The 14,471-nt window shown below is 39.3% G+C and overlaps 1 protein-coding gene across 11 annotated transcripts in view; it reads left to right on the forward strand.

Annotated features, from left to right (window-relative positions):
• Positions 1 to 2,144: 2,144 nt before the first annotated feature.
• The window catches only part of ADAM22 (ADAM metallopeptidase domain 22), a 184,737-nt gene continuing 172,410 nt past the window's right edge, over positions 2,145 to 14,471 (forward strand). For all 11 annotated transcript variants that reach the window (XM_087821144.1, XM_087821141.1, XM_087821142.1 and 8 more), the window contains exons 1-2: positions 2,145 to 2,294; positions 2,752 to 2,912. In XM_087821144.1, coding sequence (XP_087677270.1) covers positions 2,210 to 2,294; positions 2,752 to 2,912 — 246 coding nt within the window. In that variant the 5' untranslated portion in view covers positions 2,145 to 2,209. The remainder of the gene's footprint in view (positions 2,295 to 2,751; positions 2,913 to 14,471) is intronic.

Consider the following 14,471-nt stretch of genomic DNA (forward strand, 5'->3'; position numbering starts at 1 on the left):
GGGAAAATGGGGAATATCCGTAATACTATCAACAATAAATAAACAAATAACAACAACAAAAATATTCCATGCTCATAGATTGGAAGAATTCATATTGTTAAAATGTCCATACTACCCCAAAATATCTACAGATTCAATCCTTAAAATTCCAGTGGCATTTTTCATAGAAGTAGAAGAAATAATCTTAAAATTTGTATGGAACCACAAAAACCCCCAAACAGCCAAAGTAATTTTGAGAAAGAACAAAGCTGGAGATATCAAACACCCTGATTTCAAACTAGATTACAAAACTAGATTACAAAGCAATAGCAATCAAAACAGTATGGTATTGACATAAAAACAGACACATAGATTAATGGGAAAGAATAGACAACCCAGAAATAAACTCATGCATATATGATCAATTAATTTATGACAAAGCAGCCAAGAATATACAATAAACAGCATTGGACAACCACATTCAAAAGAACAAACCTGGACCCTTATCTTGTAACATACACAAAAGTAAACTCAAAATGGATTAAAGGCTTGAATGTAAGGCCTAAAGCCATAAAACTGAAACTGGAAACTCAAAACTTGAACATAAGACCTGAAAATATCTTCTGGTGAGGATTAAAAAAAATTTTTTCCAAAGAACATCACGTGGAAGAATCTTCTGTATGTTTTACAGGACTAGAATCAGCACCGAGGTTACACAAGCACAGGTTCAACTAGTAAAATGTGGGAAAAGACTCAGCTCTGAAAGCAGGAGATCCAGATTACTTTATGACTAGCCATGTGACCTTGCGAAAAGTCATTTACATTCTGAAATCCAGTGCTGTCCAACAGAACTTTTTCCAACAATGGAAACTTTCCATGTTTTTGCTGTACAGAACAGTAGCCACTCACCACAGGTATCTTCTTCAGCACTTGTAATGTGGCTAGTATGACTTAGGAACCGAATTTTAAATTTTAATTAATTTAAATAGCAACATGTTGCTAGTGGCTACAGTATTCAAAAGGTGCAGCTCCAAACCTTAATTTCCTCCTCCCTGAAATGGGAAAAATAATACTTATCGAATTGTTGACCTAAGGTTAACACGACTTTATATGTGACCTCTGAAAAACTGTACCGTGGTAATTACACAAGTGTGAATTGTGTGGGCAACTTTTTTATTATTGTCTTATCCTCAAGAGTTTCTAATATTTGAAATTAAAGAAAAATGGAATAGGCAGACAAAAAAGTGGAGTTCCCCAAGTTGGGTTTTCATACAGGTTCGAGGCAGACAGATATCAGAGAAAGGGCAAAGACGCCATGAAGAGTTGGGCTAAATCCAACACCTCCTTCCAGTGCCTGCGTAGACCTTCTTCAGGAGGATCCGCCTGCGTCCCCCTGGCTGAGTTAGTGACCCTCCTCTAGCATCACCAGGGCACTTTCCACCTGTACTGTGTAAAACGGTGTTTACTCCACTGTGTCCAAGGGCAGGTGCCTCTTAAACCTGTGTCCTTCCCCGTTGTGTCCCCTGCGCTTAGTCAGCCGCCAGGCACATAGTAGGCCCTCAATCAATACTTGCTGAGTGATTAACCTACCATGTACTCTTGAGGATATAGTTCCCTGATAATAATTAACTATTAAATTTGTAAGAAACCTTAATACAGTTCTTTGCGGACGAAGCGGATGAATAGCGGCTGTCGCAGCGGCGCGGTTGGAGAGCCTCGGTTCCAAGAGGCTTGCTTTCTGTCGCCTTTTCCTCCCTCGCGTCTTCAGGCTGCGGAGGCCTCGCGGTCACGAAGTCGCGACGATTCGCTCGGCGGTGGAGACGAGCGGGACGCGCGCGAGAACTACATTTCCCAGCGACGCCCGTGCGCGCGCCCCTGCCCGCGCGGGGGGCGGCGGGCGCAGCGGCCGCTCGCTCCCTGCGGAGTGCGTGTCGCCCGCCCGAGTCCGTGCCCGGGGAGGAGGTGGGAGGCGCTAGAAACCACTTAGCTACAGCCTACCGCCCAATGCAGCACTCGCTCGCTCCCCACGCCAGCGGAAGCGCCCGCCGAGCACAATGCAGCACTGAGGCAGCGCCGCGGCGGAGGCTGCAGCGCTACGGCCGCCGCAGCACCGGCCGGGGCTGGGAGGGGGCGGCCCCGGCGAGCCGGGGGGCGCTGGGCCGGGGACTCGGACCGGCTGCCCGGGCATGAGGAGCTGAGCGTCTCCAGCGAGGCTGCTGACGGCGGCACCATGCAGGCGGCGGCGGCTGCGTCCGTGCCCTTCTTGCTGCTCTGCGCCCTGGGGACCTGCCCCCAGGCGCGCTGCGGCCGCGCAGGTAAGTTCGCCACCCTCTGTGGTTTAGGGACGTACCATTTGCCGGGAATCTCTGCAGCCCGCAGACACATTGCAAAGGGGCATCCCCATTTCCCGAGCGCGCGGGGAGATTTTTTTTTTTTTATTTGGAAGGGTGGTGAGAAGTGGAGAAAAAATACGTGTGGGGGCGCGCGGATGCATTAGAAGCCTTCGGTCGGATGTCCTTCTTTTGAAGAAGAGGCACGGGGAGCATGGGAAAGGGGTGCTCTGCTTCTGGGCCCCTATCCTGGATGCGCTTAGAGGAGCCGGTCCGAGGCTCTCCGCTGGTGTCTGCGTCCTTCCCAGCTGGGGTCCGAGAGGGAGGGGGCGGTGGAATTTTCAGAGGGGAGGGGTCGGGCCGCTCGACGGACGATTGTGAATGGGGGTTATTATTTTCGCGTTTTCTCCCCATTCCCTCCGTGTCCCCTTTCTGCCTGGAGGAGACGCCTCGCTGACGGAGCTGGAGAGGAGGAACGAGAACGGCTTCCTGGAGCGCCAGAGCATCGTGCCGCTCCGGCTCCTCTACCGCTCCGGCGGCGGAGACGAAACCGGGCACGACGCGCTCAACACGCGGGTGCGGGGCGACCCCAGAGGCGCTCAGGTGAGAGGCGCGGTCCGGGAGGGTGGCCCTCGCGCGGCTCTGCCCACCCGCGACTCCGCGTTTGCTCTCGGTTGCCCTGGAGATGCTGTGTTTTAGGTGAAACGAGCGCAATCCTATTGCTAGTCCAGCAGGGCGCTCCCTGTGCAAGAAAAGAACGGAAAGCGGGGACAAAAACCCCAGACAGCCGCAGGCCAGGGACTTGGCTGGAGAGGAGTTCGTGCGGGATCCCTCCAGCAGTGCGGCAACTGAGCGAAAGGGAGGAGACCCTCTCTCTTGTCTCAAGCAAAGCGGGGACCCTTTTACTCGTATCTAATGCATACGCGCTCCCTTCCAAATAAAGAGCAAGAAGGGATAGAACATTTGGGCATTATTTGCATCATTATTATTGTTGTGGTGGTTTTAATGCTCAAAGAGAGGACTTTATAAGCGATTAAACCACCATTGGTACTGTAGAAAATTGTAAAAACAAACCTAGAGATCCCTAACTAAGCTCAAACCATAAAAAGAAGCTAAACTGCAAGGTTCTCAGCTCACTCAGCATGTGGACACCAGAGATGTACTCATTCACCTCCACTTTCCAGGAAGGGCAGTCCCCTCCCTGCTTTCTTCTTGGTAGCAGCCTTCTTGGTGTAATTAGGACCATACTATTTATTGGGCATTTGTTAATTATGTTTTTAAAAAAGATCTAAGTTTACCAGTTACCTATGTTTAGATTAATATCACACATCCACAGGTATGCTGAAAATTATTTTGAATTTACTGGTTAAGTTCAGTAACTACTTGGGGCTCTGTAAACATTTTTTGAATTTATATACACAAGTCTGGCAACCAGTTCACTCACCTACCATCAGTGCTTATGAAAATAGAACTTAAGTAGTTGAAAATTTGTAAACTTAACTGAAGCAAATTTACAATTTATCTATGTAATAAAAGAAAAATACTATTTAAATTTGTATTTGTAGCCAAATCTTAACATTTTAATATAAGTGAGGAGTTAATTTAAAGGGCTACAACAATACTCATCAAAGTTAGATTATTGTAGTAAAAAAGTCTAATATGTCAAGCTTTTAATGAAATATTCCATTATTTGAATTAGTGTTTGGTAAATCCTGTTGTTGTTTTTTTCATTTTAATTTGTTTCTGTAGTAAAACTGAAGAAGCAGGGGGGCACCGTCTTATTTTTCAATACATTAGAATTATTTCTGTAGAGGAATAAGTTTTAAACACACAGAAAAGCAGAATATTGTAATGAACCCCCAGCTTCCCAATTAGCAACTCATATTAATTACCAATTAGTCAACTCAATTACTAATCTTCTTTTACCTATATCCTACCTATTTTCTTCCCCTTCCTGTATTATTTTGAAGCAAATCATATAATTTCATTTATAAAAAGTTTTACTATGCATTTCTAAAAGATAAGGATTCTTTTAAAAATGTAACCATATTATATCTAATATAGAAATATTATATATTAAATATGTAAACATGTTAAAATATATAAAAACATATGTAAATATTATACATACATATTTAAGTTTGTTTGTTTGATCCAGGACCCAAATAATGTCTTTTTTTTTCCCCCAAATAATGTCTTTTGACTACAATTAGTGTGTGCATGTGTTTTATCCTCACCTGAGGATATTTTTTTCCACTGATTTTTAGAGAATGGGAGGGAGGGAGAGAGACAGAGACAGAGACAGAGAGACAGACATCGATTGGTTGCCTCCCTCATGAGCCTGACTGGGTTCAGGGATGGAACCTACAACCGAGGTATGTGCCCTTCCTTGACTGGTAATCGAACGAGTGACCCTTAAGTCCGCAGCCGATGCTGTAACCACTGAACAAAAGCCGTCAGGAGGCAGTGTGTTTTGTTTTAAGTGTCCTTAATGTATATTTTCCCCTCTATTTCTTTGTGTGTTTTTTTTCCTTGCAATTTATTCACTGACAACAGGGAGTCTTTCATCCTATAGAGTTTCCTACAGTGTGAATTTTTGCTGATTATAACCAGTACTTTAAAACAAATCACAAAGACTTTCTCAGAGAGGAAGGGAGACAGAAGGAAATTGATGCAGAAAAAGAAAACTGCAGGATTGAACCTGAAAGTGCTGAGTCTGTGCCTCATGCTAGTACTGTCTTCAGGTACTCTGCGTTTCCCCTTCTCTGCGTTGGGGAAAGACCACCACTTTGGAAAACAAGCCAGTATACTCCTTTTCTGCCCATTTATGGAGCTCTACTTCTGCAGAGATACCTTGGGCCCCTGCAGTTTCTGCTTTCTACAGCAATAAACATCACAATTGAGAAGAATGGCTCTGCCCTTTGGTGAGGTGTGAATGAATTGGTAGGATATAGGTTAAATAGCATGAATAGATTATTAATTCAAGTCAGAAATGAAAATGAAGATACTGTCTTGTCATCGAAGTGATTATTTCAGGAAATCATCTCAGTGCCTGGCACGTAGTAAAGTACACACAATCCATCTGGTTGGATATCTGGATCACCTGGGGAGCTTTTGCAGTTTTCCGTACTCCTTAAATGATAGTTGGTTGTTACAAGGACTGAATCTGGCAGAGCTGTAAAGACCTACTTGCCATATGCCAACTTTTCCTGCAGTTAGGAAACGAAGGAGTTTTCCTGCATTGTGGCATTTCTAGTTTTCTCAAGAGATGTAATTTGACCTGAAAACATGAGTTGATTGTATATGGTCCTTGTTATTTCTTTGGTAATTAAATAGATATAATTTATGGCATCTTAGCTACCCGTAGATATTTTTAGCAACTTCCTTTCTACTTCAGAAATAAAATTGGGATGATTTTGTGTCAACTCACAAAACATATATCATTTGTTGATTTATTTAAAGGCATTTATTTATTTGAGCCTCTTCTGTGTACCAACTTTTGTGCAAGGCCCTGGGGATTTAAAGAGAAAAGACACAGTTTTAGCCTTTAAGGGATTTACAGACAGGTGGGAAGATGGATGAGTGAATAAGCAGTTACATTCTGCCCATCTGTGGGATTTTCTGGAGGTGACCCCAGAAAGCTGTGGAAGCAGAGAAGACCTATTATTTAACCCAGGTGGGCAGTCAGGATGGACTTTCGGGGGGAGGTGCTGTGTGAGCTCTGTTTTGAGAGTGAGTAGGAATTGGCCAGATTAAAGGGAAGGGACTGGAATATGAAACCCAAGGGGCAGCAAGTACATAGGCATGTGGGACACATTTTTGTTAACCGCAAATAGTTAGGATTTAAAGGACAGATGAGACAAAACAGGAAAGCAGAGAGATGCTGCAGCACCTTTATGATTTGCTGAGGAATTTGGACTTTGTCCTAAAGGCAGTTGAAGGCTTTCAGAAGGAGAGTTAATTGACCAGATTTGTGTTACCGTGGGATAATCTTAATAGTTAGAAATGAATAGAGTTGGGGTTGTTTAATTCATAGGTAAATATCAATTCACGTACTCATTAAGCTTCATAAGAACTTAATTTATAAGTAGATTGAAAATACTGTATAAATGAATTAATATTTATAAAGCACTTAGAACAATGCTGGGCATATTGCAAATACTGTATGAGTTTTTGTTAAATAACAAACTCCTTCAGGCTTCTTGAGTACTATTTAGAAGTTTTGTGACATCACTTTAATGCAAAAATGGTGCCCTAATTACCTGATTTTAACACATTCCCACAAGTAAGTTACAGATTACTCAAATTTACATAAATAAGTGGAATCTAACAGTGCTAGAGATGGAAGAGACCTCAGAGGTCATCTACACTAATTCAGGAACTACTCCTCACCTGGTGAGAACAAGCCATTGGCCCAGAGTAAGGGAGCCAGCCACGTATTACTTGTGTTTTGGAGAGCTCGCAAGAACTGTGATGGTATAACATACCTCACTTGTACTCATAATGTGTCCATGTTTCAGTTTTTATCACTAAATGGAACACAACACATATTTTTGGGGAGAAATTTACATTTTAGTTCTGTGGAAATACTGGCAATTTGGTGTAAAATAATAATTCTGTTGATAGGAGTCTATTACTACATGGGCAGTTACGTGAATGCATACTTTATTATTTTTTTATTTTAAAAAATACTTTATTTTTATTCTAGGTGGGATGATCAGCTCATACTGAAAGCTTATTATGCCATAAAGTCCTAGAACTGATAGTCAGAGACATCATATTTGATTGTAGATAACCTTGCTATCCTCCAGGTTGTCTGCCTAGTCTGAAGTAATGTCAGTCCTGTAAAATAGCACTCAGAACTATCATATCCAAAATACTCAGTGTCTTTCTTCTGACTTAAAATTATTTGTGTTGAAGGAATTGTATGTTTGCAGATAAAAGGACAAAACTATTTTTTAACGACACCCATATGGGCAAGGTAACACCTACTGAGTCTTATTGATGATTTGATACTCATAATCACAAAATTGCTATTTTTAAGATTAAGCACCTTAATGGTTACTCCTTTTTTGCTAGCCACCCATGACAGATTTCTGTAGCATCAAAGATAGATAATTTGGTGATTTATTTTGTTGTGCGGTACCCCATCAATTTCCAGTAATTTGTTTTTCACCCAGTGATCACATGTCTCTACAAATAACAGAATTTCTTTTTGTTAGAAGTCTTTGTTGTCAGCGAATAGATGGGCTGCTTATTCCTCTGTCTCTTTCCCTGGAAAGTGTTGTAGCTTTTCAAATAGTTGGTCAGGTGCCAAGAACATGGACCTACAATTTGTCATAGTTTTGATAATCAGTAATGAACGGGGAAAGTGCAAGATAGCAGCAAGAGGCAGGCTGTAGGAGTGCTCCCTTTTCACAATTATATTTATACATATGCCTGAGCATGGATGAGCTGTACTTAAAAATTGTGCTGTTTCACTTGGGAGCTCTGAGTCAGCTTGATGGTAAATTGTCTGCAGTACTGCTTCCCTGGCAGAAAAGGGCTCCTAGGAATTACAGCCTTAGAAGTATTTTGCAAGGAGAGCACAAATCTTGTTTTCTCTTAATGTGCATTTGTTAAACCTAAGTAGCTCAATATTGATAAAGTTTTTTTCACCAATCAAAACTTTGTTCTGCTCTGCTGCTATAAATAGGAAGGAGACATTTCTTAGTGCATTCTTATTCCCATACCAACCTTCTCTTACCAATTAAATAATTAAAAGAAAATGAAATTCAGAATTGTACAAGTTTCCCTTAAGTCTTTTTTTTTTTTTTACTCTCTGAGATTCCCAATTTGTGTATATTTCTTTTGGGCATCTTTGAAATTCTGCCTAATGGTTTTACTGTGCACAAAGAAGAACCTGTCTTTCATAGGTTCTATAAAGCTACACATGGAAAATTATGAATTACTCAAAGGGCTTATGGGTTGATAAATTTTTTTTTTAGTTTTATTTGTTTTCTTATATTTCAGAGAATGCTGAGTATTCTATCATTTTTAATGATCAGATTCCCTCCTAAAAGTCCCTGGCGGGGGCCTGCTTTCTTGTCATGACACACTGAGAGCGAACCTATAAGGTACTCAGTAGCTCCCATGGGGCTCAGGTAGGGCCACATTTGTCATTAAGTCTCATGGAGAAGCCCCAGAGGGAAAACGATGTTAATACAAGGAGGAGGGAGAGCTGAAGAAGAGGAAGAACCCTTGAGAACAGTGAGAAGGAGGAAGGAAGGAGAAATCAGGAAAAGAAAGAAATACTTACAATAGTGTCATCATACATGTTCCAGTATATACTAAAATACTTAATCTGCCGTAATTTATGTGCTTACTTTTTATAGTGCCAAATGGTCTTCTGAGTACTTGATGTACATAAACTCATTGCATCTTCACAAGAATCATGTGACAGGTAATACTTGTTAGATGCAAAATCACAAAGCTGATAGGTAGCCGAGAGGCCGCTTGAACCCAGGCACTTCAGCTGCACTGCGCTTAACCACAGTGCTAAACTGGCCATGTGCTAGGGGACCACCAACATTTTCTTAGATGTCATTCAATAACACTGGGGTCAGAGATTTCTTACATCTGCCCCATTGGAACTATTTATTTCTTTCAGCACTCGAAAAAATTTGTTAATGTTATGTAGTAAGTAGTGAAGAAGCTTGCAGAACACAGCAGGGATGCTTCATGTCTGCTACCTTGAGAATGAGAGTGGAATATGGAAAGATACTTAACATTTAAAAGGTGAAAAACACCTCTTGGAGGATGTGTGCTTTGTTTGTTTTGGAACTGGATGTGTAGACTGACTGTTAGAAACTTTGTAAATAAAAGATTTTAGTATTTAGCAGTCAACACCATAATTATATGTGCTCTTTTGTGGTCAAAAATTTTATAAAACAGAAATATCAAATGCTAAACAAGGATCCATATCATATGACCTTTTTCAAAAGAAAAGGTATGAGATATCTTTTTTGTCTTCATAGAACAAGTAGCTCCAGAGTTCCAAATGTCAGAACATTCAGGTAAAAGAGATATGTAACCAATCAATAATAATAAAAAACAGTAGCTTCTGAGAACATCTAGTTGGATGTGTTTACTTTGGTAATAAAAGCACTGGAAAGCAAATATTTAGTGACAGTTAAAAAATAATAATATTTATTGAACATTTATCATGTGCCGAGTGCTTTCCATGCATCATCTCTCATTATGAGGTAGATACAATTATTAACCCATTTTGTCAATGAGAAAACTGAGACTTAAAGGAAGTTAATTAACCTGCCCAAGGTCATGCAACTAATAAGTAGTATTGGGGAAAGGATTCTCAAAGAAAATGTTAGAAATCACATAAAATAATCCTTTTTAATCTTTGCTATTTATTTAATGTGTGGTTACCTGTTTACCTCTGTGTTAGAATATACCTAGCGTTATTTCTTTAAGAAACTCTTGGCCCTGCCAGGTCTCTTTCCTGACTAACTTCTTCTAGGGGTGGACTGATGATGTCATGTTTAGCATTGTTATGTTCATGTCTAGAAATGGGTTTACTTTATGCTTCTATCTCAGATATTCTTTTAAGCACATAGAAATATCTGAGTCCATATCTAAATGACAGCAGAGAATATCTGCTCTCTGAGTATTTGTTGGAGTTTAATCTGCCATAAATTCACTTAAAAGAAACTGATTATGGAGAATTATCTTCCATTCCTTCATAGTGTCCTGACCTCACCTCCAGAGATCCTGGGTGGGGGTATTTTAAAAAGTTTCCCCAGCAGATTCCAATTTATACCCAGGGTTGAGGAGCTCTGTGTATTCTTAAAATTTAAGAGATTTTTCCCCTAACTCTCTTTAGATTTAAGTTAGTCACAAGAGAGTTTGGTATCTGAATTTGTATCAGTCTTCTCAGTCACTTCCTTGACCTCTTCAATCATCTACCAGGCTTTTTCTAAAGGACATCTTGAAGGACATTGTAAGAGATTCCTGAGAAACCAAGTACAGTATCAGTCAAAGTCTTGGTGAACATCACACATGATGTATCATCAGGACCGAGAGGAGAGATTTGTCCTGTAACTGTTTCCTTTTCAGAGTTGGATGCCAAAAGCTTAGAGGTCAGTTGTGCCCTCCTGCAGAGTGAAAGTCACAGCTTGAGTTTTCATAGCAGTTTCATAACTCGCTCATCAGTGTGCTCCTCTCAGAAGTCATCTGCAGTATTTCTTGGTTCATGAGGTTTATCAGGCTTGGAAGTCAGATCTATGCACATTTTCATATGCATGTTATACTTTGATTAAAATAAATTTTCAGGATGAAAGGAAAGTCACCTCTGTCCATTTTTCTAAAGTAGTCCCACCTCACCCCCTCCTTATTACATCACTTTTACTCTATTGTCTTCTAACAGTTGTTAGCGTTTGACATTCTTTTTAGCGATTGATTTGTCTATTGTCTTTCTTCCAGTATGCCATCACTAGAATGTAAACCATGAGAAATCATCTTGTCTCTTTATTCACAACACATCTCCATTGCCTAGAACACTGAGTCGGTGTTCAGTAAATATTTATTGAAGTAGTGAATTTTCCCTGTCCTCCAGTTTCCTCATATACTTAAAATTTTAATTTTATCTTGTAATTGTCCATATAAACAACCTGAAATCCTTTTTGGAACAAGGTAAGGTTCCAAATGCATAAATGCATGAATAATTTTAGTCTTTTAAAATATTGAATTTATAGACCTTTTTGATAATTACAATTTTACTCATAATTAAATAGAGTTCAGTGTACTGTATTTTAAAAAATATACATACTTCTGGTTGCCAGAGGGGACAGAGGTTGGGAACCAGGTGAAAAAGGTGAAGGGATTAAAAAGTGTAAATTAGTAGTTACAGAATAGTCGCAGGGATATAAATTACAGCATAGTGAATATAGTCAATAATATTGTAATAACTATGTATGGTGCCAGGGGGGTACTTGAGTTATCAGGGGAAACACTGTAAAGTATATAATTGTATAACCACTATGTTGCATACCTGAAACTAATAGAAAATAATATTGAATGTAGATTGTAAGTGAAAAATAAAATTAAAAACAAAAAATAAAAATATGAATACTTAATATATAAAAACTGATTTTAGACTTCTAGTTGTTCTTTACTTCTGATTTCATCATTTGAGTTGTTTTTAAGATATAAGTCTGTTTTCCTCAGCACAGACTATTATATGTAATTTCATTTTGAAAATGAAATTTTGAAAATGCTGTATCACAATCCAGAAATGTCAGCAATTTTTACTGGAAAGAGAAAGAATAAAGAATTTAATCCCTTACCTGCTACACTCCCCACCCCTGCCTCACAATCTATTTGTTGTTTGTATTGAAGAAAAGTTTCAGAATCGTATTTATCAGCAGGGGGAAATCAACATTTTTTTTCTCCTTTTTAAAAATTAATTTTGTACCAGGGGATATTTAGCACTTAGCATTGGTTGTCCTTTTGTTGCATTTTTTGTCCCAAGTAAAGAACATTAGATAACTCTTTGATAATGAGAAATCAATGATGCTTTCCCAGACAAGCATCGAGAGCTCATATTTTGCAAGTGGTTTTAAATTTTTCTACACAAGGCAGAACTGATCGACAGTGTCTTTCAAAAGAAAATTTATTGAATTTATTAGGGGGACATTGGTTAATAAAATTATATAGGTTTCAAGTGTACAATTCTATAATACATCCTCTGTACGTTGTATTGTGTGATCACCATCCAAAGTCAAGTCTCTTTCCGTCAACATTTATCCCCTCAATACCCTCTTCTACCTCCCCCCACCCCCTTTCCCTCTTATAATCATCATATTGTTGTCGGTTGGTTGACAGTTTTCTTAGACCACTTATTCTCCTTGGCACTGCCTCATGTCTCTAGCCTGCATCACTTTCTGTTCTTATTTATTTATTTTAGTTATTTATTTAGTTATTTATTTAGTTTGTCTTTTAAGTAGGCTTGTTTGGGAGAAATTGTTTTCATTTCCGACGCAGGATATTGGGGTCAGACTGGTACATACAATTTGCATGTACTGGTTATAGCTCAAGCTTTTCTCTAAGTGGGATTTCTTTCTTTGGTGTAGATAGCAAGATGTGGCAGAAGGAGCTGTCACTTCACACACAGAACCTGATTCTACAGATTTCCACAAATTCCCTAGTGGATTTTGAATGTCTTTGGAGTATCCTGTCATGGGTCTGGCCAGGAACCCAGCAGTAGTCCTCAGCAGTAATAGGTAGCAGCAGTCAAGATTATACATGTACTGTTTATTAAAGCTAAATGAGCTGTACAAAATCATAAAATGTGAGAACAATTTTGCAGCCCTGAGTCAAAACTTTCACCCTACATTGCTGTTTTTCAAATTTATTTCCTCATGAAAGTACCTTTAAATTTGGACGGATACTGATTGATAAGACAGTGGAGAAATTCAAGAAGTATTCATTGCTATCACCAAAGGTGAAGCTATTTCTGATTGGGTAAGTGACTAGAGATAAGGCCATTTCAAACCATGGTGTATAGCAATTTTCATTGCTTCTCAGGACACTCGAGGATAAAAATGGGGGAAGAATGAATATTGGTGCTGAGATACTGAGAATTCTCATTTAGTTTCTGAGGTAAGTTTAGCATGATGTTCTTAGAGTTCTTAATGATCTTGCATAGACAATGTTCTCTCATATTTAATGAAGGAAAAGTACTATTAATTCATAACTTAACCAGTTTAATATGAAATCTACTTGAGGTCATTGATTAATGAGTTGTTTAGGACATTTTTTTTTTAGTAATTTTTTTATCTTTCAGTTACAGCTGACGTATTATATTATATTACTTTGAGTATACAACCCAGTGATTAGGCATTTATATTACTTACGAAGTGATCACCCTGGTAAATCCAACCTATGTCTGACACCATACGTAGTTATTACAATGTCATTGACTGTACTCCCTGTGCTGTACTTTATATACCCATGGCTATTCTAAAAAAACCCAAAAACTAAAACTACCAATTTGTACTTAATCCCTTCACCTTTTTCACCCATCCCTCCAACCCTTCTCCTATCTGGCAACAGTCAAAATGTTCTCTGTATCTATGGGGTTTTGTTCTGTTCTGCTTGTTCATTTTATTTTTTAGATTCCACATATAAGTGAAATTATATGGCATTTGTCTTTCTCTGTCTGACTTATTTCACTCAGCGCAGTATCCTCTAGGTCCATCCATGTGGTTGCAGATGGCAAGATTTCATTCTTTTTTACGGCTGAGTCATATTCCATTGTGCATAGATAGGCACCACTTCTTCTTTATCCGTCATCTGGTGATGGACACTTAGGTTGCTTCTCTACATTAGCTACTGTAAATAACGCTGCAATGGACACATGGCTGTATATGTCTTTTCAAATTTAGTGTTTTAGGTTTCTTTGGATAAATACCCAGAAGCGGAATTGCTGGGTCCTTAGTTGTCTCTTGTTATAGCCTTTGTTTTGAAGTCTGTTTTGTCTGGTTAAAACATTTCTTAAATGTTCTGATTATGAAATCATAAAGTTTTCAGTTGTCTTAGGGTGATAGGGTAAACATTATTTTATGTTTATTTAATTGTACAGAAAAACATAGAGTGAAGGCATGCATCCTCATTGAGCACAGAGCCTTGTACGTACCAAGGGCTCAACAAATAAATGTTGACAATGAGATCACTGATGCCATGACTTATAGAGCTCTGTTGCATTCTTAGGCCCCCAGATCTCTCTTGTCATATGAGGTTTTCTCTGGTCAGTTATCTCTTATTTTTTCTGTCCATCTCTTTCTTTTCTCCTCTCTCAGTACAGGTTCTGTCACTTTCCTGTTGCTCCTTTCCATTTGTCATTTTCTTGTGAACTTAGCCTTGCTCTTTTCCTTATGACCACTCTATTTCTGTCAAGTGCCTCTTTTTCTCTTAGCAGCTACAGTAAAAAACAAGTCTCTGAAAGGCTATTTACATTCAGTGTTGGGTTGGGAACCATTCCTGCTGCACGTTGCTGGACTTGACTTATTTTGGGATTTGGAAAATGTGTTATAGTTCAACAAGCTTTGCACTTAACTACTTACCTTTAAGCCTGTTTTTTTTGTTTGGTTGGTTGGTTGGGGTTTT

This window comes from Miniopterus natalensis, chromosome 10, assembly GCF_054644295.1.
Source record: "Miniopterus natalensis isolate mMinNat1 chromosome 10, mMinNat1.hap1, whole genome shotgun sequence".
NCBI lineage: Eukaryota > Metazoa > Chordata > Mammalia > Chiroptera > Miniopteridae > Miniopterus > Miniopterus natalensis.